The 25831-nt window shown below is 33.1% G+C and overlaps 1 protein-coding gene across 2 annotated transcripts in view; it reads right to left on the reverse strand.

Moving 5' to 3' along the window:
- LRRIQ1 (leucine rich repeats and IQ motif containing 1) overlaps positions 1-25831 on the reverse strand; it is a 175616-nt gene that overhangs the window by 24058 nt on the left and 125727 nt on the right. For both annotated transcript variants that reach the window (XM_045553288.1, XM_045553289.1), the window contains exons 24-25: positions 6966-7098; positions 3873-3933 (exon numbers count right to left, since the gene is read on the reverse strand). In XM_045553288.1, coding sequence (XP_045409244.1) covers positions 3873-3933; positions 6966-7098 — 194 coding nt within the window. The remainder of the gene's footprint in view (positions 1-3872; positions 3934-6965; positions 7099-25831) is intronic.

Below are 25831 nucleotides of genomic sequence, written 5' to 3' on the forward strand. Positions count from 1 at the left end.
GCAGTTGATTTATTTGTTGTTCAACTTGATCCTTGTGAGGCTTACATTTAAGTTTTATTAGTGTGGATCTAGAGGAGTTGTTAATCCAGGGCTAGAGTAATCCTCTCTTAGACTTGATCTTTATATGGTCTTAAATGAATGCCTGAGATGTTCTACACTATTGCTGGTCTGAACTCCAATGTTTCTCAGCTTTGGGTGGTCTGTAGAATCTCTTTTCAGTTTATATGCTCCCAATGGATGTTCTTTTCTGGACCTCACTGAGTCTCACAGTGCATATTTGGAGCTTAGTATTTGGCCAAAGACTGAAGGAGACCCAGTACACCAATTTTTGCAGACTCTTTTCTAGTTTCTGCCCTGGAAACACCATCTACATCAGCAATTTTGAACATGAGTTATACTACTTGTAGCTTTTTTAAAAAGTGAGTTTTTTTTTTTTTTTTTTACTTCTAAGTTGCAAAGATATTATTCTTTATTTTATTTTATCTGTTTTATAGCTTTACCTTTCACATTTGGATCTTCAAATTTTCTGAATTCCCTCCACTATTTTAAAGGCTGTGTATGGTTTATATCTATCCCTGTATTTTTTCAATGCCATTTACTGAATGCCATTTACTACCCAATATGAGTTTTCCAACCTTTATCATATAACACATTCCAATATAGTCATAGGTTTATTCATGACCTCACTATTCATTTCCATTGGTCTATTTATCTATGCCTGTGCCAGTACTGTAAAGTTTGCTAAGTATTTATACTTTGTGACACAAGTTGATCTTTATCAAAGTTGACATATATATTATTGGGTTTTTATTCCTCAATACACTTTTTAGGATGAGATTTTTCAGGCTCCCCAAAATCAGCTGTAATATTGGTTAGACTTTTTTTTAATTTATAGATTTGGGGACAATTGACACATTTTATATACTTAGTTTTTGCATTCATGCATAGTAAATTTATCTTAGTATTATCATATCCCACCCAGATCATCTTTAACAATCGAGTCAGAGACAGTTACTGAGAAAGTTGCAGCTGGGTAGCTTTCAGGCAAATCCCTTTCTGGAAATTGTCCTTAGCTGAAGAGGGCAATTGTGTGACCTTGCTTAAGTCACACCTCCTCCTGAGGAGATGCAGGAACATTAAAGACTGGCCTTCTTGTCTTAACACATTGACTGCCACACTTGAAAAAAAATTTTTTTTTCCTTGGGGCCACAGTGTTTTATTACAAAAATAGAAATAAAAACTTCAAAAACAAAATAATCCTTTCTAATTTAATGAAAAATTTATTATTTATTGTTTTTTGTGCATGAGTTATATGTAACTTGAAAAATAGTTATCACAGCTCCCAAGCTGAAGACACTTGTGAGTTACATATGCTCCAGGAAGCCCTGGGCTCAAAACTAGCATGAGTTAAATACAACTCACATGGCGGTTCTTGCATTATAAAGTAGGAAAATGCAAAGAGGGTCTTCCCATCACCAGAGCTCACTTCCTCTGCTGCAACATTATTGAAGTTTGCCTTCTTCTCCCTCTGTTCAATCTGGCCTCTTTCATCTCTCACAGGAGTTGTTCCAGAAAGCTTTCCCCAGTAAACTTCCTGCACTCAAATATCAAAACTTCAGAGTATGTTTCCTGTGGAACCTCAACTATAACTTTCTTTTGCAAGAAAATTTTGGAGTTTTGGCAGATACATTTAATACAGTTAACAACAATATATACACTTGTCTATATCTTTTACATGTCTTCTGATACATTTTTGGATATAAAGAATATAATATTTTATTTCCATTTTTCTAATTCCTGTTTGTCACACACTATGCTTTGCTCTTGCTTAGAGAAGACAGAGATGTTATTTACAAGCTTCCTCAAAGCCAAGAATTTGAATGATTGTGCCTTATTCTTTCTTCACTAGTGAAAATTAATGAAGAGTATCCTGTATAATATTTATCTCTATTATTAAGAAATATATCCATTGTCTTTTGGCATTCATTGTTTCTGATATAAAATCAGCTGTAAATATAATTATTATTCCCTTATGGGTAATCTTCCAATTTACTAATTCTCTCTTTTAATGTATCCAGTCTAGAGTATATTTGAAAGATATTTTTATTTCCAGAATTTACAATTGGTTCATTTGTATACTCATTTGTTTTTCATTAACATTTGATCATGTTTGTTCCATAATTTTCTTTCTTTTTACTATGGATATTATTCTTATACATTTGAGGTTTTTATACTACCACCGCTGGTAGCTTTTCTTTATTTTCCTTTCATTTCCCTCTTAGTTGTAGCCTGGTGTCAATTCGCTGGCACAAGTGGGCAAGTGGGGTGCTTTCATTCCCTTCCCTAATACTCTATTAGATATCTACTCTGGTCCTTTAGCCAGGCCAGTATCCTCTTGACAAAAGCCATTGATCCTTGCTTTTGCAGCTGCTTACAGAAAAAAAAGACATCTGTGTATTTCTGTTCCACTACCATTTACCTTGATTTTTTTGTCCAGTTGTATCTCTTTAGTATGAAAAAAAGTTATTATGGCTATGTATTTGTCAAGTATTTGAATGTAGTGGAATATAGAGGGGTATGGAGAGAGAGGATTAACATCCAAGTATTAATCTCATAAAAGCATTTTGATTGGTAATCTATCAAATCTGTTCCATTCATTTTTAAATGTGTAATAATTAAATAATATATCACATCTTTATCCTGGAATTTCTTGGCTGTTTTATTTTCTTCATTCTTGCTCCAAAGTGGTCACTTGCCAATCTGTGTCAAAGTGTTAATCAATAATACGTGTTATAGCCTAAAGTAGCAATTATCCTCAGATAAACTGCATGCCACTTTCCTATAAGGGTCTCTACTAAAATGCAAGAAAACATTTGCTGAGTGATTATTTCAAATCTGTGCATAGACTTCATAAATAGTTTCATAAACAGTTTAGCTAGCTATTATCCTAATTTTTGCTTCTCTTTGAGTAAAACTCCTTGAAGGTGTTGATTAGGAAAAAGATGACTATAACTGTTCTAGGAATCACAATACTCATTTCCATCAGAAAGCACATTATCTTTTTACATAAAATTTTACATGCCAAACTGATATAATAAGTTTTCTTTGTGAATGTAGAATCTGAGCAAGGAGGAAGAGTTGGTTGTAAAGTTAGGGTCACCTGATGCCTCCATTTTCACCTGCCAAGGAGGCCACACACTTCTGTCACTGGTCTGGGTACCCTCTTCTCTGGAATGTTCTGGAAATACACTGAAAACATCTTGTTTTATAGGATCCATTTTTCTAGACTCCATATGGTTCATTCTCCTTCTGTTTACATAGTCTTCCTTCTAATAGCATATAGTATAATTGACCTTAGCAATGCACAGTTATACAGTCTAGATTCTTCACTCTGGTCACCATGTTTAAAACTTGGTTGTCCTTAAAGCTCCAATAATTTATACTTTATTACTTAGAGTGTTTGAGCTCATAATTACTTGGTAACTTTTATATGGTATGATTCCCTGAGTTGTGAGAGTACTTTGCTATTTCCCTTAAGTATAGTCTACAAATTATACTCTTTTAAAATATTCTAGAAAATACTTTCATTAAGCAATTTAGCCATCCAGAGTAATTTTATTTTAAAATGGCAGCATGCTAACATTTTTACATCTATCATATAAAATTAATATTTTAAATCAATGTCATTTTATAAAGGTATATTACAAGTTGAAAAAGGGTATTTTTTTAACATACAGTATTTTCAGATTACCCCAAACAGATATAGTTGTGATATTTTCACAGTTTAAACTAATTATGGACATATTTTAAAGTGCCATTTCTTAAGCACTGGTGTCTACTTATTTTTCTGTAACTTTAAACACATTTCTTACCACAAGCTGAACTCTTCCACCATTAAGTACATCTGGATCTAACTCAGGCAAGAAGTGATTGCTGCATATTGACAAAAACAGAAAACATGTTATAATATAAACGTGTAGGAAGCCTATGAAAGAAATGCCCAAAGAAAAAGTTTGGGAGAAATCAGTTATTTATAAAACAAAAATAATATTAAATAGTTTTCTTAAATTCAGTTACCCACAAAGGTATGTACAAATTTATATCTTTCCATAGTTTTCTTAAAATTCAGTTTGACATAAAATTTCAATTTCTCAGTAACACTTTAGTACCACTCTTCTTTGCCAAACATAAACATGTGCAAAGAACAACAATCTAAGTACTACTAATGTTACTAAATTATAGAAAATTTAAATGTTTTATTTACATTTACTTATATCTTTTAGTTGTCTTTTGAAAAAGGCAAAGCTTCCTATTTTTGAAATAGCTCTGGTGTGTCTAATGCATCATACTAATGTTCACAATAAACTTCTGTTTAAAACTAAAACACTGACATTGGCTTTTCAAGAACTTTTGTTCTTGAAAACAATTTTTCTTAAAATATTACTACCTGTTCCTTTATGTACTATATTTTTAAAAGATAAAATTCATAACAATTGCTTATTGTTTCATATTTTTAAACATAACTTATTTATTAGTAAGGGATATTGTTAACTATCTAAAATTCATACTGAAACATTTTTCTTATATATTTCATTATACTACATGCATTTGAATGCTTTTAAATCTCTGAAGAAGACCTCTTATATCTAGTTAATATAGACAGTAAGCTACGGGTTCTATTTTATTTGTTTATAGTTGTAAGGATGCTACATGCTATGGTTTAGATGTGGTTTGTCCCTGCCAAAACTCTTGTTGAAATTTAATCCCCAATGTAGTGGTGTTGAGTGGTGGAACCTAGTGGAAGGTATTTGGGTCATGGAGGTGGATCACTTGTGAATGGCCTGGTGCCGTTCTTGTGGTAGTGAGTGAGATCTCACCCCTCAAGATTGGGTTAGTTTTGGTAGGACTGGATTAATTCCTGTGAGAGTGGGCTGTTGAAAAGCCAGGATACCCCTTCACATGTATTCACTTTTCCTTTGATCTTCTGCCATATTGTGACACAGCACTAGAAGACAAGCCGATGCTGGCACCAGGTCCATTGGACTTCCCATCTGCAGAACCCTGAGCTAAGTAAACGGCTTTTCTTTATAAATTACCCAGTCTAAGGTATTCTATTATGGCAACACAAAATGGACTATGACACAAACCTATGAATTAAGCTAAATTGATTAATAACAAAATAAATAAATTGTACTGACATTAATTTGAATATTTAGCAAAATAAAAATTCTCAAATGTTGATACCTTTACTACTACTTCACAATGAAATATTATATAATACAGATTATAAAATGTTTTAATTTCATCTTCATTCTTGCTTTCATATGATTTTCATATTTTTAAAAGAATTAAATGAATAGAATTGATGAATATCAAGGGTTAATTCACATATATTATCAAAAGAAGTTTTACTTTTAACATATTTTGACTTACTGTTTAATTAAGTTTTAATCCTAATTATTAGAGGTTTTTCTTTGTATGTTTGTTACTCATGTAAAACAGTTATCCACAATGCTTGGAAATATTTCTGGAATTTTCTTTATATTTATATTCAATATTGGTTTACATATTTAATAAATGCACATAATAACACTTTTTAAAACTCTTTAAAGTAGCTAAAATGTAAATCTTAAAAACTTTGTCAAAATATCATCTTTGGCTTTTTATTTCCTTAAAAGTTTGGTTCAGTACGCACATATATGCTTTATATCACATTGTTATGGGCTGAATTGTGTCTCCCCAAATTCATAAGCTAAAATTCTAACTTCTAATATCTCAGAATGTGGCCGACTTGGAGATAGGGCTTGGAAAGATGTAATTCAGGTAGATGAGGTATATAGCTGTGCTCTAATCCAATAGGACTGGTATCTTTGTAAGAAGAGAAGATTAGGGGTTGGGTGCAGTGGGTCACACCTGTAACCCCAGCACTTTCAGAGGCTGAGGTGGGAGGACTGCTTGAGGCCACAAGGTCATGACTAGCCTGGACAACATAGCAAGAACCCATTTCTGTTAAAAATAAGAAAAATTAGTTGGGTGTAGTGATGTGCCTCTGTAGTCCCAGGAACTTGGGAGACTGGGGCAGGAGTAAGACTTGAGCCCATGAGTTTGAGGCTGCTACAAGCTGTGATTACACGACTGCACTACAGCCTGGGTGACAGAGCAAGGCGCTGACTCAAAAAATAAATAAATAAAAAGAGAAGATTAGGACAAATACAACACAGTCCAAAGGATGACCATGTGAAGACACAATGAGAAGATGGCCATCTGCAATCCAAGGAGAGAGGCCTCTGAAGAAACTAAACCTGCTGACACCTTGGATCTTGAAAATGTGGCCTTCAGAACTACAAGAAAATAAATTTTTATTGTTTAAGCTACCCAATCTTTGGTATTTTGTCATAGCAAACTAATACATACATTAACGTAACAAAAATTAATTGAGCACCTATTAGGTTCAAGAAACTTTATTACTAGGGGATATAAACATTCAATATCATGAACCTTGTAGCTCATTTATACTCTGTGAATTAGAAAGATATCATTACCTCACTGTAAAGGAGAGGAAACTGAAGCTTTGGGGCATTATTAAAAGTCACATGACTGGTAAAGTGACAGCTAAAGGGGTGAATTATAATTTTAACTGCCACATTTATAAATGATAAAAATAAAATAAAATACAACCCACTATATATATGATATTTAAAAACCATCATAATGAATACTTTATACTTTGTGTGGTTCCTCTGTTGGTTTCAAGAACTACAGAACAGAGTTCTCAAATATTTTAGGGTGAAAAATATAAAGAGTGATTAAATCCATTGTATCTGAAAGGCCTTTTTATTACCTAGCAACAAGGTGTATTGGCCTTTGGTTATAAAGTCATGTTTATTTTAGCACAATTAATGTAGGTTTCACATTTGAAGATGTGTTCACAATATAAAAATATAATTTAAAGGAAATGACCTCACCATTTCATATTTCTGGAAGTAGTTGTTTCAGGAACTCCAACCTGTGTGTGAAGCCACTGGTATGTATATTCTTTACTCCTTTCTAATTTTTCATTTGCAGTGGTATCCTTGCAGATAAAATCTTCTCCCATACCTGGGGAAGAAATATGGAATGTTTATTCGTTTTTTAACGAGATCAAACTTTGGCCAAAGGAGTTCAGTCCGGTGGCTAATAATTTTATCATGAGAAATAAAAAATAATGACTAATTTATGGTAGCTAAATCATATCTGAAAGCAAAATGATATCAATCACTTACAGATTAACTATTTTTCATGCTTGAATTTTAAAACCATCTATTTCAAAAAATAAAGGAAATATTTTAATCCATTCACCATTTTATAGGGCTTGATTTTTAGTTTTTAATTTAAAAATTCAGAAAGTTATTTCTGGTAGACAGTAAAGTTCTTCTAGTATAAAAAGAATATCTGTTTCCTACCATGTTATTTTTAGGTTTTAAAGTCTAATTGTTCTTATTTTGGCCTTATCCACATACAGAGTTTATAAATTATATTGAAGGTATTTGAAACAGAATTTTAATTTAGATGAAACTAAGCTTTGTTTGTGTAAGGCAATAAAAATTTTAAGCTAAGAATATAATTTACATAAGATTTCAGGGAACCTGTGCTTATGGCATAACAGCTATTTCAAGGATGGGGGAAAGAATAAGAATGAAAATGGGTGTGGAAAGTTACGATGAGAAATCATCCCAGGTAAGAATACAAAGTAACAAATATAAAAATAAATAAAATATTTTAAAATGAAAGGAAAAGGAAAAATCCAATCCTTAAAATATTCAAATGTAAAAATTACTATATATTTTTGTGTTGAAAAATATAAAGTACAGACATTGCTGCTATGTCAACGACACGTGTTTCAGAGTTACACTGAACACCAACTGTTTTAAAGCCTTCCTCCATGGTCTTGATCTTTTAAACTGCTTCTTTTTTTGGTGCTCTCAACATTTTTAGGGGCTTGTTAACTTTGCAGACTTGAATGATAGTACACTAGGGGGAGACACCTCTTGAAACCTAACTCAGCAATCAAACTCAAAAGAATCCTGTAGTTTAAAACTTGATATTTTACATGTAAATTTATTCATCTGAAATATTGTTTCACTATAGATGTTTGTACATAAGAAAACATTGGCAAATTGTGTGGAAAATGAAGCATGGTGCAAAGCCTATTTTGAGTGCTTGGTGCATGTGCCTGCACACACACATACACACAAGCTTCAGAATATACATTCTAAATGTGTTGAAGACGATACATCTAACATGCCTTTTTTTCCTTAAAAGTTGCAGTTGTAATTAGTGAAATGACTCTAGGTTTCAATTTAAACAGACATCGAAGCCTGTTCTCAGGAAGGCTAAAAATCAGGATGTTGTGTGTCTCTAAACTCTGTTAGTAAAGTTCCTATTACTTCTCATGCCATCTTATGTTTCTAAAATGGCCACAACCCCTGCATCCTGAGCTTAAGCCAACCCTTCCATAATTGCTATAATTAGAGGAAGAATTACTTCACATGAGAGAGCTGACCATTCAACCCATGAGCAGATTCCATTTTGGTAAATAGCCTTACATGTATACAAAAATTGTAAAACAGACCCAAACAAAAAAAAGACCTGGCGTTGCCACACTCAGTTACTGCACAGCATTGAGTCTCTTTTCTAGCACAGCCCCAGCGTCTGATCTGTCTCCTTAGCTGACCAGATCACATGTTGGAGACACCAGTGACAAAATAGTGAGTGGTCCGTGACTCTGATGATTAACTGAGCCCAAGGTTAGGACCTCACCTACTCTTGATATGTAGAGAATCCTTTTACAATAAGTGTACTTTTAGTTAAAATAAAAATAATCTGTCTGTTTGTAAAAATAGTGACATATACGTGCAATAGTCCCCTTTTAAAGCACTCATATTGGAAAGTTTTCCTTAACTCTACAATAACACTTCGTAAACCCTAAGTGGTTTTACATCAGAACTCAGCCAACTCAATTCCTGAATAAAGAGGAGAGATTTCATTGTGAGGGTCCAATTCATATTAACCATTTTAACCCTAAGGCATAAATTGGTAGATTGGCATGAGCTCAGCGTGAGAAATAGAACGAGCATAGTAGTGAAGTTGGCCAGATGCACTTGAAAATAGTGCAATTTAAATGCTAGGGGAAATGATTTTGTCTCAGCTAAACCATTTCAGCATTAATTCTGTTACTGAGAAGGAGAAAGTAGCATTCTTTGAAGCTTGCAGAAGCCCTGCTTTTAGTATCTTGCATAGGAAGAGTAATGGTGACCTGGATTACTTAATAGATAATTATCAGTGTCTAGTCAGGCTGCCCAATAAATCATTTCTTTCAATGTTAGAAGAAACATTTGGCCTTCAGAACGCTAAACCCTTTATCTGGTGTCCTTTCCTACTTCTCTGGGTCTTCTTTAATCAATTCCCTGTATCACCAACCTAAGAAAAAAGTCTTCCTTTGATTCTTGCTGTCCTCTATTTATTACTGTCTGTATATGATTCTTTATATCAAAACACAACATTGAGTAATTTTATTTTAAAAAATTGTTGAACTTCTTATTAAAAATAATACATCCTCATTATAGACAATTTAGAAAGTAAAAAGTCAAAGCAAAGAAAATCCACAAACATACCACTATCCAAAGACAACCACTGGATAATGTTTAAAGGTTTTTTCTTGCAGTTCTTTTTGCATACATTTGTTTTGTTTTGCTTTGTTTTTAGTTTACATACACAGCCATTCCTCAGTATTCATAAGGGATTGGTTCCAGAACCTCCCTTGGATGCTAAAATCTGTGGATACTCAAGTCACCGATATAAAATTGCATTTGCACACAACCTAAGAATATCCTCCTGTATATTCTAAATCATTTCTAGATTACTTACAATGCCTAGTACAATCTAAATTCTATGTAAATAGTTGTTATACTATATTTTTTAGGAAATAATGACAAGAAAATTGTCTGGTTTGTACATGTTCAGTACAAGTGCAATTATTTTTCTAATATTTTTGATCCGTGATTGGTTGAATCCATAGATGTGGAGCCCATAGATACAAAGGGCTGACTGTAATTCTATATATTCTTCATATCCTATTTTTTCAGTTAATATTCTAACAAATGCATTATATGTAATAGAAATCTCATTTTAGACATAATTTTAGTAGTTTTACATTTTTATCTATTAACTTTTACATAATAGGTTTTTAATTATCCCATTTAATTAATCCATTCTAAAGATGGGATTAAAAATAACATGTCTAAAAGTATGAATATTTTGGGAACTTGGTATAAACTATATTGTCAAATACTTTTAAAAAATTTCACCAATTTACCACATACTGTATGAGGTTGTTCATTTCACTGAGACCCTAGTCAAGACTGGGATAATAAATATTTTAAGGCTGTTGAAAATTTGACAACAATATTGTTTATTATGGTCTTAATTTATATGTCTTTACTGCTAGTGAAATTGAACATTATAATTTTTAATAATTTTGGGTCATACATTGTAAAATATCTTTCTTGTTCTCTTCAATTATCTACTGGATCCTAGTATTTTCCTTTTTCTTTTTAACAGACCATTCATAATTCTTTCTCTGTTACCACTGGAGCAAATATTTCCTCCTGACCATTGGTTGATTTTAGTTTGTACCCTATTTTCAAAAGGGGCAACTTTTTCACTAGACATAAAAATTTACGTTTTGCTAAATATCTTCTAAACTATTGGCCATTTTCCCTTCATAATTTATAGATTTGTATTTCCCAATTCAATAAACTGCATGAGATATAATATTTCTGGGACAAATTCTAAACTTTTCCAATATTTTGTCTTTCACAAATAATATCACTAAAGATAGTGGTGAAAAAAATTCCTTAAAAAGTTTATTCTCTGTCTTTATTTCTTCAATTTGCATTCCCTCCTTAATTTACTGCAATCTGAATTTGCCAAATTGAAATTATTCTTACTAAGAAGGCCTGAAACTGTCTTATCTAACAAATTTATTTCTAATCTTCACTGAGCTCTCTGCTGAATTCAACTACACAGACCATTTCCTTTGTCTGAAAACACCTCTGTGGGCCTTTGGGATACCAGACTTTAAGTGCTCCTTTTCAGGTTCCTTTATAGATTTTCTTCAATGATGGTGTTCCCAATTCTACAAGTATCTAGGAGCCCCTACTCTATGCCTGGCATTGTGCTGGGTTCAGATGATAGACATGGCTTCTTATCTGATGGGGCTAGCAGCCTTGGGGATGAGGTATCAGTAACAACTATCTTATTCCTGCTTACATATTTCATATTTCCACGTGAATTTCAAAATCACAACTTGTCTTTATTATCATCAGCCTACTAAAGCATGTTTTTTCCTTCTGAATTCCCAAGTCACTCAGACCAGACATTCTGTGGCCAACCTTACCTAATCATTCTTAGTTATTAATATCTCATCAGAAACTAGATCTAGTCCATCTCCTAAGTATCCCACTAACCTATTCCTTCTTTCCATTCTCACTGCCACCATTTTACTTCAGGCTCCATATTGAATATGAGTGAGCCGGTTTCTATGTGGTAACTAGGTACAAGGGTACCTTTCTTACCTGTCACACAAAAGAGGTACCCCTCCTCCTAAACCCAATGCCCTTAACTGTGCTACAACTCTTCCATATAATCTAGAATCTCCTGTCATAAATTGTACCTTTTCCTCTGTATTTGCCCTATCTCTCAAAAATGACATTTTATATTCCCCTCCAGCTACTACTCTGCTCTCTTTCCTTCCCTAATCAAATGAACTTCTTGAACTAGTAGACAAAGCTCAGTCTCTGTTGGCCTATTTGCTGTCATGCTTCAGCCCTCTGCAATATGGTTTTCTCCTGACACCATCTCACTGGAACTGTACATACCAAGATCATGATACTGCTAAATTTTGGGAGCTTTTTGAGTTCTTATCTTACTGACTTCTCTACAATATTATATACTGTTGTCCATTCCTTCCTTCTTGCAAGTTTTGTTTTCTTTGGATTTATTAAAGTCTCCATGTTTTTATCTATTTTTTGGCTAAACTCCAGTCTCTTGTAAGGGCTCCTTTTCCTTTGCCATCCCTTTCAATCTCAGGATTCTTCTTTGGGATTTTATCCTGTCTTATTTTTATTCTTAGGCTACACTCTTACCATATAATGATAGCCATTCAAATTCTTCAATTTCCATCTTTATCTCCTTCTGAGACATGTATCCAAAGCCTCTCCACTTACATCACCCATAGATAGCTCAAACCAAGCATGTCAAAAAGTTGTCATGTTTATTATCCAATCTTTTCCCAAGTTTTCTATAATGTTATTTACAACTCAGAAAATGTGTTGTACTGAACTAGAATTCTTCCTCACCTGCCAAGTGCATATTTTGCCTCCTAAATTCTTTTGAATCTGTCAAATCTCCTCCATTCCCATTGCCCCTCTTTTAATTGAGGCTACCATTGTTTCTTCTGAATTACTGCAGCAACCTTCTCACTGGCCTTTTTACTTTTGGTCTTGCTCCCACATATATATTGCCATATTGTAAATGATCTTGCTAAAGTACAAATCTAATTGTGCTACCTCATAGGCTAAATTCCTGGTTTTCCCACTGTCTTTAGATAATGTTCAAAGTTTTTTACATAGCATACAGGTCTTGGTTTATACCCTCAGACACATCCCCCAGACGTATTGTAATTACCCAAAATGTTCTTTTTTGCCCATAGTCATTTGCCCATATTGTTTTCAATGTTTGGGATTATCCATTTGATCAATGGTATTCCTACTTTAGGTCTTTAGGTCTCAGTTTAGAAATTGCATTCTTTGGGGTTAGCTTCCTGATTGTCCAACACTGCATTCCTTATTTAAGTTAGGTTAGTGGTTAGTGATGCTTATTCCAAAGGACCCTATGGAGACCCCATAAAAGCATTCATTACATTACATTTAATTTTCCTATTGCTTTGCCTACTACAATGTAAACTCTTTAAGTGGTACATAATTATTGGTGAAATAAATGTATAATTGTCACAGTTGATTAATGTTCTCTCAGTGCCCTGACAAAAGTAGAACTGGCATGTAGAGATTTTTAGCACATAGACAAACCTGTGCATTGTGGAGGATAACACACATCTAAACATGATTGACTTAATTATTGTAATAGAAACTTTAGTTTTGAAAGTGAGAATTGGATTGAAATAAAAATTGATTACTAAAGGTAGCAAATTAAAACACAAAACCAAAAAAGCAACTCCTCTATATAAGGCTACTTTATAAAGTGCTCACAATGTACACAACCCTAGAGAAAGCAGTTTAGCTTTAAGAAGTACGAGAAAAAGAAATGAAGTACTTTTTAAATTAATGGAAACATTATTCTTTTCTTCATGAAAAGCAAAATAAAAGTGTTCATTAAACCCATATGTTTCAAATAAATCAGTTTTCTAAATTTTCAATATAGCATAATATCCTATACTGAGAGAGATAAAATTCAATTATCATTTAGGGCTCACAAAAATAAGCTAAGTATTTATATTTATATTTTTAATACACGTGGCAACTTTCCCATGACTATTTTCTTTTCCCTTAATGGCTTTTCTCAGTAATAGAATAGTAAAATATTCTTGGTTTCATGGATATTGATGAGTTCATTTTTTTTACCAAAAGCTTTTGGAGTACATGGTTGTGGCTGAGTAAAACACTTCTTCATGTGATGGAAATATTTTTGGTAACTTTAATAAATGGTTGATTCTATGTATCTTATGCTGGAAATACTAAAAATATGATTTACACTATAATGTATAAGTGTTCTGTACATGTTTATTAAAAGAAGTTATTGTATCATACCTCACAAAGCACAAATAAATTTGGAATTTCGCATAAGTGTTGCACTAACAGAATTTAAATTTCATTAACATTTGCATAAATACTTGTTGATAGGCTGTTTATGGCTTCTTCCTTAACCAATCCAATCTGTTGTTGGAAAATTAACTTCACTGGCATGAAACCAATAACTCCATAAGAGCAATTTCTGTGTGACAAACAACATCCCTGTTCTTTAAAAATATATTAAACATATATGTAATTGATCACTCAGGAAAAATGACTTCATGAATAAAGAGGATTGTTGGTGCAAAAGTTTGAAACCAGAAATTTTGGGAATGGGGCCAAAGTTATACATAAGGTCAAAGGCCAACCCCAGCACTAATCCCTCCTTTACATATTTCACTATACTTTATGGCAGAATGGGCAAACAAAAAAGTACTAGAATGAAAAATACTTGCTAGTTTCTGGTATTTGAATTAATTTTCAAAATTTGTGTAGGGGATGGGACAGTAAATAAAGTACATGAATGACCTTTATGAAAGCAAAGAAAAGTGAGTTACTAAATTATGTCTTAAAATATTTGGATTTTGCAAGACATTTTTTGATATTATGAAATTGCTAGATTTAAGTGAATTCTTCTGGAATAACAGAAACATCCTTTAACAAAATGAATGTAGTTGTGCTTATTAACCAATTATAATAAGTATTATTCTGTATTTGACTTATATATAATTCTCCCTGAAAGGAAATATGTTTTGCCATTTGTATTGTTCAGTTGAGTTGTATCTCCTCATTAACCTCTTTACAGCGTAGTACCAAAAACTACATAATGGCGATTCTTTGGTCTCTTCCATGAGAGCCACATAACTAAGGAAAATTCTAGGTTGTTTAAGTCATGCATACATTAACATGTAATGTGTCTCCATGTTCTATTACCAGGGCTGGGACTAGTATAAGGTGAGTGGGATGAATGAAGTACTTGATTTAGGCACAAAATTTAAGAAAGTATCAAAAAATTCAGTAATTAACATAATATTTTACTGTAATATTTTAAAATCAAAATTAATACAAAAATCTATGATGAACAAAGTATCAAAGTTTTAAATGACAGGATCAGTAACAATGCTGTGCCAAGGTGTATTGAAACCTGACAGGCAAGAAGAAAAATCAGTAATACTGATTCTGTCTCTGCCCTGGTATATTATCCATTTCTAAGTAATACTAATATGTGTCAACAGGGTATTGTTTTTAGAACTACTCAGTAGCCATAGGGTTTAAGATTGTTTTTTATCATTTCCTATGAATCTGGCACACCAACTACACTTTCCATTAGAGGAGGTCCTGGAATTGTGACATATGAGAAATTAATTATAGAATAAATTTATTCAGTCTATAAAATGAAGGGTTATACATATCCATTTTTTTATCTGCCTGGCAACCAAATTGCACATAGTAAGTTGGCTTTTTCACTTACTAGCTGTGTAATGTTGGGCAAATTATTTTTACCTTCTCTCTGCCTCAGTTTTCTCTTCTTAAAATGCAAATAATAATATAAAATGAACACATGTAATACCTAACATATAGTAAGGATTTAATAACTACAGAAACATTGCTATTGTTTTTTTAAAAGTGAAATGAATACTATAATATTATGCATAGCCTTAATGCTATGTCAATTGCCAAAGGCTAGGACTTACCTGTCCTGGAGGTTAGGCTACTCATGTGAGTCTCTAAATTCAGGTCAGCTTCAAGGTTCTAGGGGGTCTCTGGCAGGAGGGGAAGATTCCATGATTAACCACAAAACTAAACAGAACAATTTTCTAGGGGTGAGTCCAGGAAGTACTCCTTACCAGAATTCTAAATCTGTGACGAGAATTTTAAAAATATATTTTATTCATCATATATAAGGATTTTAGCGTGTCTTTAAAAGGAGAAGTCAATTTCCACAAGATAAGGAGGATAGATGGTCTTAATTGATTTTAAGTTATTTCAAATAATTTTTAGCAACTGCTTAGTAATAACCATGAAGGAGGCTCCATTCACATGATGCTCTCCTGTTTCACCCTCCCAATTCAATTATCCTTGGAAAATATTCCTCTTTCCAACCTAGACTCCCTCTGGGAGTGTTAAAACAGTAGGTCATCCAAACTAGGGCCCACTCGATAGAATAATGGAGAATCTGATGATGTGAGCAGGTTGTCTTTCACAATAATAAGGTCAAAGTGGCCACATAAGTATTACTGTCATATATTAACATAATATATAATATATATAAAATTACTCTATATAATTATCATGTCACTGCCCTATCTAACTCATTGATAAAAAAATCTATCTCTAATTCTACTCATTTGGGTACAGTTTTTAATTGAGGGCCTAATAGGTGGTTTAATTTCCTTTTACTACTTTTATTTCAAAAGAAGTCAATAAGTGTTATTATATTGATACTTTAAGGATAGAGGTGTGAAAGATCCAATTAAATTTTTTTGATATCATTATAATCATAGTCTTTCACATACCTATAAAACAGAAATGCTCATAGCACATATGTCTATACATTCATAATGCAATTACTATTATATCTATATATTATTTATCATATTTTATTTATTCCTGCATGATAATTTTTATATTTGTCACAATGAAGTATACAAACATGTTTCTGTTACAGAGATAACTTCATATGAAATACTGAATATACATGAAAATACTGCTTTCTTTATGAAAAGCAATAAGTAAAAATAATTTTCTTTCACAATTTGAGTGACAACATATTAAGGACTACTAAACTTGGCCACAAACATTGTTTTCCATAGGTAATAATATTAAGAAAATATCCCTGTAGCTTACTGAAGATTTGAGAGTTTTCCAAGTGGATACTTTATAAACCCACACTTTTTCTCTTTTATTATACTACCTTTAGAAAGACAGATTTATTTTATGTACCAGAACTTTGTTTGCAAAAAATTATATCCTTTATTTCTGGATTTCACTTTTAATTTAAAGATAGGTAAAAGCATTATTGATCTATTCATACTCTAGTGAAGAAGTAGGTCAATATAGGCATTTAGGTCTTCCCTACAAAATTAATTTTTAGCTTGAAACTATTACTTATATGACTATTAATTTGTGAAAGCTCTTTTTAATCATTTTGTTTCATTCTGAGATATAGTATATACACAAAATATTGCATATAGTGTGTACAATTTCAATATTTATAAGTAAATGTTATAAAATATAATTATATAAATTGTATATTAAATTATATTTAAATTATATAAATAAAATATTGTAAATAAATACTCTATGTAACCTCTGATCATTTAAAAAAATAGAACACTGCCTGCATACCAGAAGTCCTGCTCAAAACTCTCTTATTTCCCTTAGAGAAGTTTATAACCTTGCCTTCCTGATTTCCTTTATAAATTTTCACACCTATATATTTAAGCAAGATAGTGTAAGCTTTGTTTGCTTTTGAACTATGGATAAATAGGACAATTCTGTATGTATTCTTTGTTCAATATTTTTGTGAGATTTATCTGAGTTGCTGTGTGTAGCTATGGTTCCTTCTGTATTCTACCATATGATGTATTACAGCTTATTCATTCCATTGTCATTGGACACATGGGTTGTTTCTAGTTGTTGGCTATTAGCATTGCCCTGACGATGCCTGTGTAAGAGATCCTATAGGGCAAATATCTATGTGTGTATTTGAAGGATCATAGGGTATGAATATCTTCAACTCTACTGGAATTTCCATTGTTTTTCAAATGATTGTACCAAATTACTAGTTTATTAAGTATGGAATGTCTGATTTCCTTAAATACAAAGTTTGACAGTTGATATCTCTGACATTACACTTTGACACTTCTTGTTTATTTTTATTGTGAAGGAACATCTTCATTCTTTCAAATGCACATTTCTGCTTGTGATTATCATTCAAATATTTTTGTTAGAGCAATTTTTGTGAAACCATGGATAAGTAAAAAATTTGTGCTACTTTTGAATATGAGTTCTGTCGTGGAAACAATGCAGAGCAGGCAACTCAAAATATCAACAAAGTGTTTGGGAAGGATGTGGCTAATGAATACACAGTAGGTCGATTGTTTGAGAAGTTCCATTCTTGTGATTTTAATCTTGAAAATGAACCATGTGGGTGACTTGAGACCAAGGTGGATAATGATGAGCTGAAAGCTGTAGTGGAAGCAAATTCATCTCTCAAACTAAGTGTGAATTAGCAGCAAGGTTTGATGTTACTATTCCAACAATATTGGACTGTTCAAAACAAATGGGCAACATAAAGAAGCTGGATATGGGTACTACATGAATTAAACCAGCATCAGAAAGGAAATCACCTCAAAACTTGCCTTTCTTTGCTGTCATGATATAAAGGTGAACAATTTCTACATCCTATTGTTACATGTGATGAAAATGGATTTCTTTTTGACAATCATTAAGTGTTGCATACAATGGTTAGATAAAAATGAAATGCCAAAACACAATCCCAAACTGAATATTCATCAAAAAAAGCTAATGGTGTCTGTTTGGTGGTTCACGACTGGTATTATCAACGATAGCTTCGTGAAATCCAGTCAATCAATTACAGCGGATGTCTACTGCAACCAATTGGACAAAATGATGAGGATGCATGTGATTAAGCAGATGAGATTGGTCAACAGAGACAGGCCAATCCTCTTGGAAGACAATGCTCAACCATATGTCATACTAACAATGCTGTTCAAACTGCAGAAGTGGACTTGGAAACTCTATCATCCACCATATTCACCAGAACTTGCACCAACTGACTACTTCTTCCAAGGAAAAATATTCAATTCTCAACAGACTGTGGAAAATGGCTTTTGTGATTTCATCTCTGCTCGCTCTCCAGGCTTCTTTGCTGCTGGCATAAACAAGCTACCAGTAAGATGGCAAAACTGTGTCAACAGTTTAGGCATATACTTTTATTAATTGTACTTCTTCTTGTTTGAGATATAATAAACTACACTTTTGATTTGAAATTGGACATTTCATATTTAATGAACTTAATAGTTACATGTACCCATTATTGGGAATATATTGTGAAATTAACATTTTTCTATGTCAAGAACTTTTGAGAGTCTGAGATTTTATCCTATTTTCAGGTAGAAGTCAGCCTGACATAGTTTTATGAATGTCGGAGAAGATACAAAACTCCTAAGTCAGGAACAAAGGGTTTTTACAGCACAGCAAGAAGCATAAGCATCAACACATTTGTGTTAATCCCCTTTGCCCTCCAATTTCTACAAATGTGAAGTGAAGGAGTCCAGGTGGATACCATGCACATGGTGGGTTTGCATCACAGCTGAGAAATCCAAGCTTAGGGAGTTTAAATCTTTTATGATTGGCTGTAAACAAACTTACCCTTTGCACTAGAGGAAAATGTTAGCATTATTGTACTGAACAGCAAGCAAATTTGTCTTCAGTTTCAAAGGGGACACTATCTTTATTTTCTAAGGTTGTTCAGTAGACAAATATTTTTGGAAACATAGTCTGGAACTGAAGGGTAGTACATACCATACTTCCAGGATGTTCAGGAATGCAAGAGACTCATGGAGAATTGTCTCCTAATACTACCAACTAGGTAAATTTTGAATATGAAACCAATGATCTACTCCTTTTTTCCTTCTATTTGAATTCAGACTATAGTAATACTAAAGATATAGTTAATCTAACCAAAAATATTATATCCTATGTACGATGATCCTGAGTGCTCAATTTGTAAAAATTTCTTTGATAAAAATTATTTCCTTATTTGAAAAACAAATAAAGAAGCTAAGCCAAAACATTTACATTTTATTAATAGTTTAAAAGGAGAGGCCAGGCGCTGTGGCTCATGCCTGTAATCCTAGCACTCTGGGAGGCCGAAGCGGGTGGATTGTTTGAGCTCAGGAGTTCGAGACCAGCCTGAGCAAGAGCGAGATCCTGTCTCTGCTAAAAATAGAAAGAAATTATCTGGCCAACTAAAAATATATATATAAAAAAAAAAAAAATTAGCCGGGCATGGTGGTGCATGCCTGTAGTCCCAGCTACTTGGGAAGCTGAGGCAGTAGGATCGTTTAAGCCCAGGAGTTTGAGGTTGCTGTGAGCTAGGCTGACGCCACGGCACTCACTCTAGTCTGGGCAGCAAGATTCTGTCTCAAAAGAAAAAAAAAAAAAGGAGAAAACAAAAAAGGGAAAAAAACAAATAAGTTCTACTATCTTTAAGTCAAAAACATGCTGTGTTTAAATCCTTTTGCAGCATGAAAACACATGTAGCTAAAAATTATTTTAGTTTTTCAATGAGAATTGACAAGAAATATGCTATAAATGGTCACAAATTTATTTATTCCAAAAATGTGTGAAAAAGCTATTCTTCATTAATTACTTACCGTAGGACAAATATGGAGTTACAGAATACTGTGGTTTTTGACCAATTTATACATAATTTCCCATGGCTGGAATGTTCATTGTTCTTTGTCATTCTCATAATTTAATATTTAAACAGGTTTAATAGAAATTTACAAACTCCTCTGAGACCAAATATGGAAAATTGTATTCCAAAATCATTCCTGATTTTCTAGAAGTTATCCACAAGAGAAAAAAAGTTATGCATTATTTATTACAGCTGGAATATTAAGAATATTTTAAAATGTCATTCATTTTCATATTCACAAAGACAACATTAAGGGGAGGCTCATGGGAAAATATGGATTGTCAGTTAAATGGAAACACCCCATGGGCTTTGGAGTCAGACAGACGTAGGTTCAAATTCTGTTTACTCTTACATAAGCTCAAAACCTCAGTTTCATTCTCCAAAAAACGAGGGTAATTATATTTTCTTTCAGGAATGTTATGAAGGCACAATGAGCTATATAAAGTCCCAAGATAGGCTGCTCAGTAAATGACATCCTCACTGTTTTCCCCAGTAGCAGCACCCTCAGAATATTAAAAATAAATCTTAGGCATCAATTCCTTAGATATAGATATTTACTAGAGCTCCTTATCATAGTGTTTAACTACGAACCTGAGGGTAGGAAATTCAACTTAATGTATTTACTATAGCTATATTCAGAGATAAACTTACAAATAAAAATGCATTTTTCCTTAATGAAGAGAAAATACACAGTCATTTTATTTTCAAATGAGAAAAATGAGATTAAGAAAAGTTAAGTGATTTAACCAGGATGCAAAAGCTAATTGGTGGCAAATCAGGAAACTTCTTCTAAATCTTTCTTAGAATAGTGCTCTTCTCACTATATTGCCAATATTTAGATAACTGCTGAGTTTAGGGTTGTCTGCTCCCCATGTTCATAGAAGTCCAAGAACGCTTGCTAATATATTTTTTTGAGTTATAGTGCCAGAAAGAATTTTATAAGGAATATATTTTTCATATACAAAGGAGGCATCATTTCTAGATAAAGAATCTTAAAACAAAAAGTGTGCTATTAGTGAAAGAATAGACAAATAGATCAATGGAACGAAATAGCCCAGAAATCCACAAAAATGTCAACTGATCTTCGCCCAAAGAACAAAGGCAATACAATGGGGGAAAGATACTCTTTTCAACAAATGGTGCCAGAAAAACTTGACATTCATTCACATGCAAAAAACTAAAAAATCTAGATCCAGGATTTGAAATCCTCAAAAATATTAGCTCAGAATGAATCAAAGACCTAAAAGCAAAATGCAAAACTATAAAACTCTTAGGAGATAACATAGGAGAAAATCTAGGTGACCTTCAATTTGATGATAACTTTTTGGATACAACATCAAAGGTGCAATCCTTGAAATAAATAATTGATAATCTAAACTTCATTAAAATTAAAATCTTCTGCTGTGTGAAAGATAATGTCAAGAGAATAGGAAGACAAGACACTGACTGGCAGAAAACATTTGTGAAAGACACATCTGATAAAGGACTGTTATTGAAATTATACAAAGAAGTCTTAAAATTCAACAATAAGAAAAAAAGCAACTTCATTAAAATATGGGCAAAAGACCTGAACAGACACCACACCAAAGATATACTGATAGCAAATAACCATATAAAAATGCTCAATATCATATGTCATTAAGGAATTGCAAAATAAACAATGGGATACCACTACCAGAATATCAGAAAGCCTAATATCTAAAACAATGAGAATAACAAGACTCTCATTCATTGCTGGTGGGAACGCAAAACAGTACTGACACTTGGAAAAAGAGTTTGGCTGTTTCTTACAAAACTAAACATATCTTACCATAAGATACAGCAATCACAGTCTTTTGTTTTTATCTAAATAAGTCAAAAGCTTATGTACACACAAAAACTTGAACTTAGATGTTTATAGTAGCTTTATTTATAACTGCCAAAACTTGGAAACAACAAAGATGTCCTTCAGTAGGTGGGTGGATAAATAAACTGTGGTACATCCATACAATGAAATATTGTTTAGCACTAAAAAGAAATGAGCTATTAAACCATGACCAAATATGGAGGAGGCTTAAAAGCATATTACTAAGTGAAAGAAGCCAATCTAAAAAGGCTACATACCGTATTATTCCCACTATATGACATTCTGGAAAGGTAAAATTATGGAGACAGGAGAAAGATCACTGGTTACCAGAGATCATGGGGAGAGAGAGATGTACAGGCAAATCGCAGAAGATCTTTAGGACAATGAAACTATTCTGTGGAATGTTACTAATATAATGGTAGAAACATATCATTAAACATCTGCCCAAACTCAGAGAATGTATAACACCAAGAGTGGACCCTAAAGTAAACTATGGACTTTGGGTGTTAATGATGTATCAACGTAGGTTTTACCACTCTGGTAAGGTGTTAGAGTGGAGGAGGCTGTGTAAGTGTGGGGTATATGAGAACTCTGTACCTTCTGCTCATCAAACTAATTTTAAATTTGTAATTCCACCATTTATAATGTGAGGTTATATATAACCTCTCTGAGCTGCATTTTTATCTTTCAAATGGCAATAATAATGTGGACTTCCCAGAGTTCTTGTGAGATAATGTATTAGAAGTGTACATACCACAGCTGAGCATAGTTACAGTCTGTAAAGGCACTCGTTGGAGAGGTCATTTTGTTAATAGAATAATGTCAGGGCTGTACAGAAAGGGCTGATATTCACAGTGTTCCTCACTATTGAATGTGGCCATTTGTTTTTTCTTACCTTCGTCTGTAGGCCCCGGGCTAGTCAGTCTTGGATACGAACTACTTTGCTAACAGGAAGCATATCCTGACTTTCCCTGATAGTAGTACATCTTTGAATTAGTCGTCTGAGATTTTTGTTTATTTTAACTTGATCTTGCAATCTCACAAATTTTGTTCCTGTACTTGCTTGGATTTGAGATTCCTTCTCTACCTTATTCAGTCTTCTTCTACTTTAGTCATCAGTTCAGAATAAGGTTTGCAGAAATTGATCAGTTCAGAATGAGGTTTGCAGAATGGCTTACTTGCTGAACCTAATTTCTTCATCTATAAACTTCAGGGGTCATAATAATCCCATTGACTCACTCTTGGCCTTGAATCATACAAAACGTGCTCCTATCACCCCTTTGTATAGTAGGGGGTGTTGTATGTATAATAGGGGCGATAGTAAAAAATTTTAAGCCTTGTGGCATGGGCACCGACTAATTGGAAAGGACACTGGCTTTGAACAGAGGCAGAATTCTGGAGGGCTCCCACTGTGTAGGACATTAATCTTTTAGTTACTCAATATTGTAAACTTGGGAGGGGTCTCTAAGGGAGGAGCTAAGTCAACCATAGTAGGTGAGTTTGCTGTTTGGGGAGGGGCTCAAGGATATAGGTATTTACCAATCAGATAAGAATGTATTTCAATATTTTAACTACTGTTTCAGCCATACTTACATATACCAGTCTTATACCTGTTCTATGTAAGGATTCTGCAAATTTTAGAGCACTATATTATTTTATAGGATCTATAATGCTTTGATCTTGATTTTGCAGAAAAATGACAATTGAAGGTTTTATATAATTTGTTGACTATCACCTGGTTGACAACAACTCTAAGCTACCATCACTTGTGCCATCTATTATGCTATCATGCATTCTGAGTTAAGAGAGTTTACAACGTGAAAAAATGCATATCTTGTAATCCATAAAATGCCAAATAATTAACACTTTAATTAGCACACTATAATTTATACATGTTATATAAAATGTAATTATCCATAACAGTCAATCTTGGATCATTAAATTAGCCTAACTAAAACAAGTTATGCTATATGATTTTTTATTATTACCCTAATATAATTTTAATATATTTTGCATGAATTTCTTGATTTTTTTTTTTACTGAGTGTTTACTATGTGCTGGCATTATTCTAAGTACTGAAGATTCACCACTGAACTGATATAGTCCTGAACTTCAGGTGGCATATAGAATAAAAACATTTTAGTTACAGCTATTAAATGTATACTTCTGCATGTGATAAGCACTAAGGACAGGTAGGTTGGTCCTGGGCGCAATGAGAGTATATAGGAAGGGGATTATTTTTAAGTAAAGTCTAATCAGGTACACTGGTTTTAAGTTGTGCTCTGTGAAGCCGTAGGAGGTTTTGCGAATGCATCTTAGTGGCTGCTATGGGAAATAGCCAAGAGATCAGACTCACTTTCTAAACCAGAGCAGATGTACTCTTCACTGTTTTACATACAATAATATTGAATTTAGGATATTTCATTTGAAGAAACAGGTTTTTTGCTAAAACATAAAGTTAGAAAACCACTGATCTGAAGTTCTGACTCTGAGGGATGGGCAGGACATGGGCAATATATATCACCTGAATTGTTGTACCCCCATAATAAGCTGAAATAAAAAAAAAAAGAAAACCACTGATCTGGTGGACAAAGTACTAAATCTCAGCATGAGAATGTTAATTAAATTTCCAACTCTACTGCCCGTTTATAATTTGACTTCAAATAACCAAACTATGTCTAAACACATGAGTGACAAACAAATGATTCCAAATGATCTTGATATTAGTTTTTAGTTAAAATGTAAAGAAAGCTATGTAAATTATTCTGTCCAGGCTGCTATGCATGCAACAGCCTTCATCCCATCCTGTGATTACAAGAATTCAGGAACTATCCCTCCCATATCTACTGATGTGTAGGTTTCCCATGCTTTTTCCTCCTTTAGAAGGCATATAAAAATATCATTATCACAATAATATACAGTAAGTCCTAGGAGTTGTGATATTCCCTTTACATTGCATTAATTTTAATTTAGTTCTCACAAAAACTCTGAGTGATGCTTGCCATTTTCAAAGTGAAAGAATGGAAGAACAGTGGTGAAGTTGAGATTTAAAGCCAGTTTTAAATATTTTTTTCTAATCATCATCATCATCATCATCAAATTATGCCATACTACCTCTCTACATCAACTCTCATTATCCTAGATATGGTAGAATTAAGGAGATAGGGCATGGGAAGAGGTGTGTATTTCTCTAAGGTAGGCAAAGGGATGTAGACAGGTAAGAAATTGTTACATACATATAAACTTTTAAAATGCATGAAAACAATAAACCTGATTAAAAATAAATGAGCATTTTTCTAAGAACTAATAAATTATACAGACTTCCTTTTTGAAAAAATAATTTTTAGCATATTTCCCTGGTTGTGAAATGCTACGACTAAAGGGCTCAGGGAGATGTATATAAACATAATAACATAGTATACTATGGTAAGATAGATAGCATATGCAATTCAGACTAAGGGGGCTGATAAATCTGTACAGGCAGACCAACCTTCCTGGCTAAGAACCAGGAGTTACGCTTGTTACATAGAACTCTCAAGGGTACCATGCAATCAGAGGTCACAATCGAGGCAACAGAAGCAATGTCACCATATCAGAGAATGGGCCAATTCAGACCTGGTCCCTGACAGTCACTGAGGTCAAGGCTTGTAGCAAATAATTGTATTAAATAGGAATATTCCCTGCACACTT

This window comes from Lemur catta, chromosome 6 (assembly GCF_020740605.2).
Source record: "Lemur catta isolate mLemCat1 chromosome 6, mLemCat1.pri, whole genome shotgun sequence".
Taxonomy (NCBI): Eukaryota; Metazoa; Chordata; class Mammalia; order Primates; family Lemuridae; genus Lemur; species Lemur catta.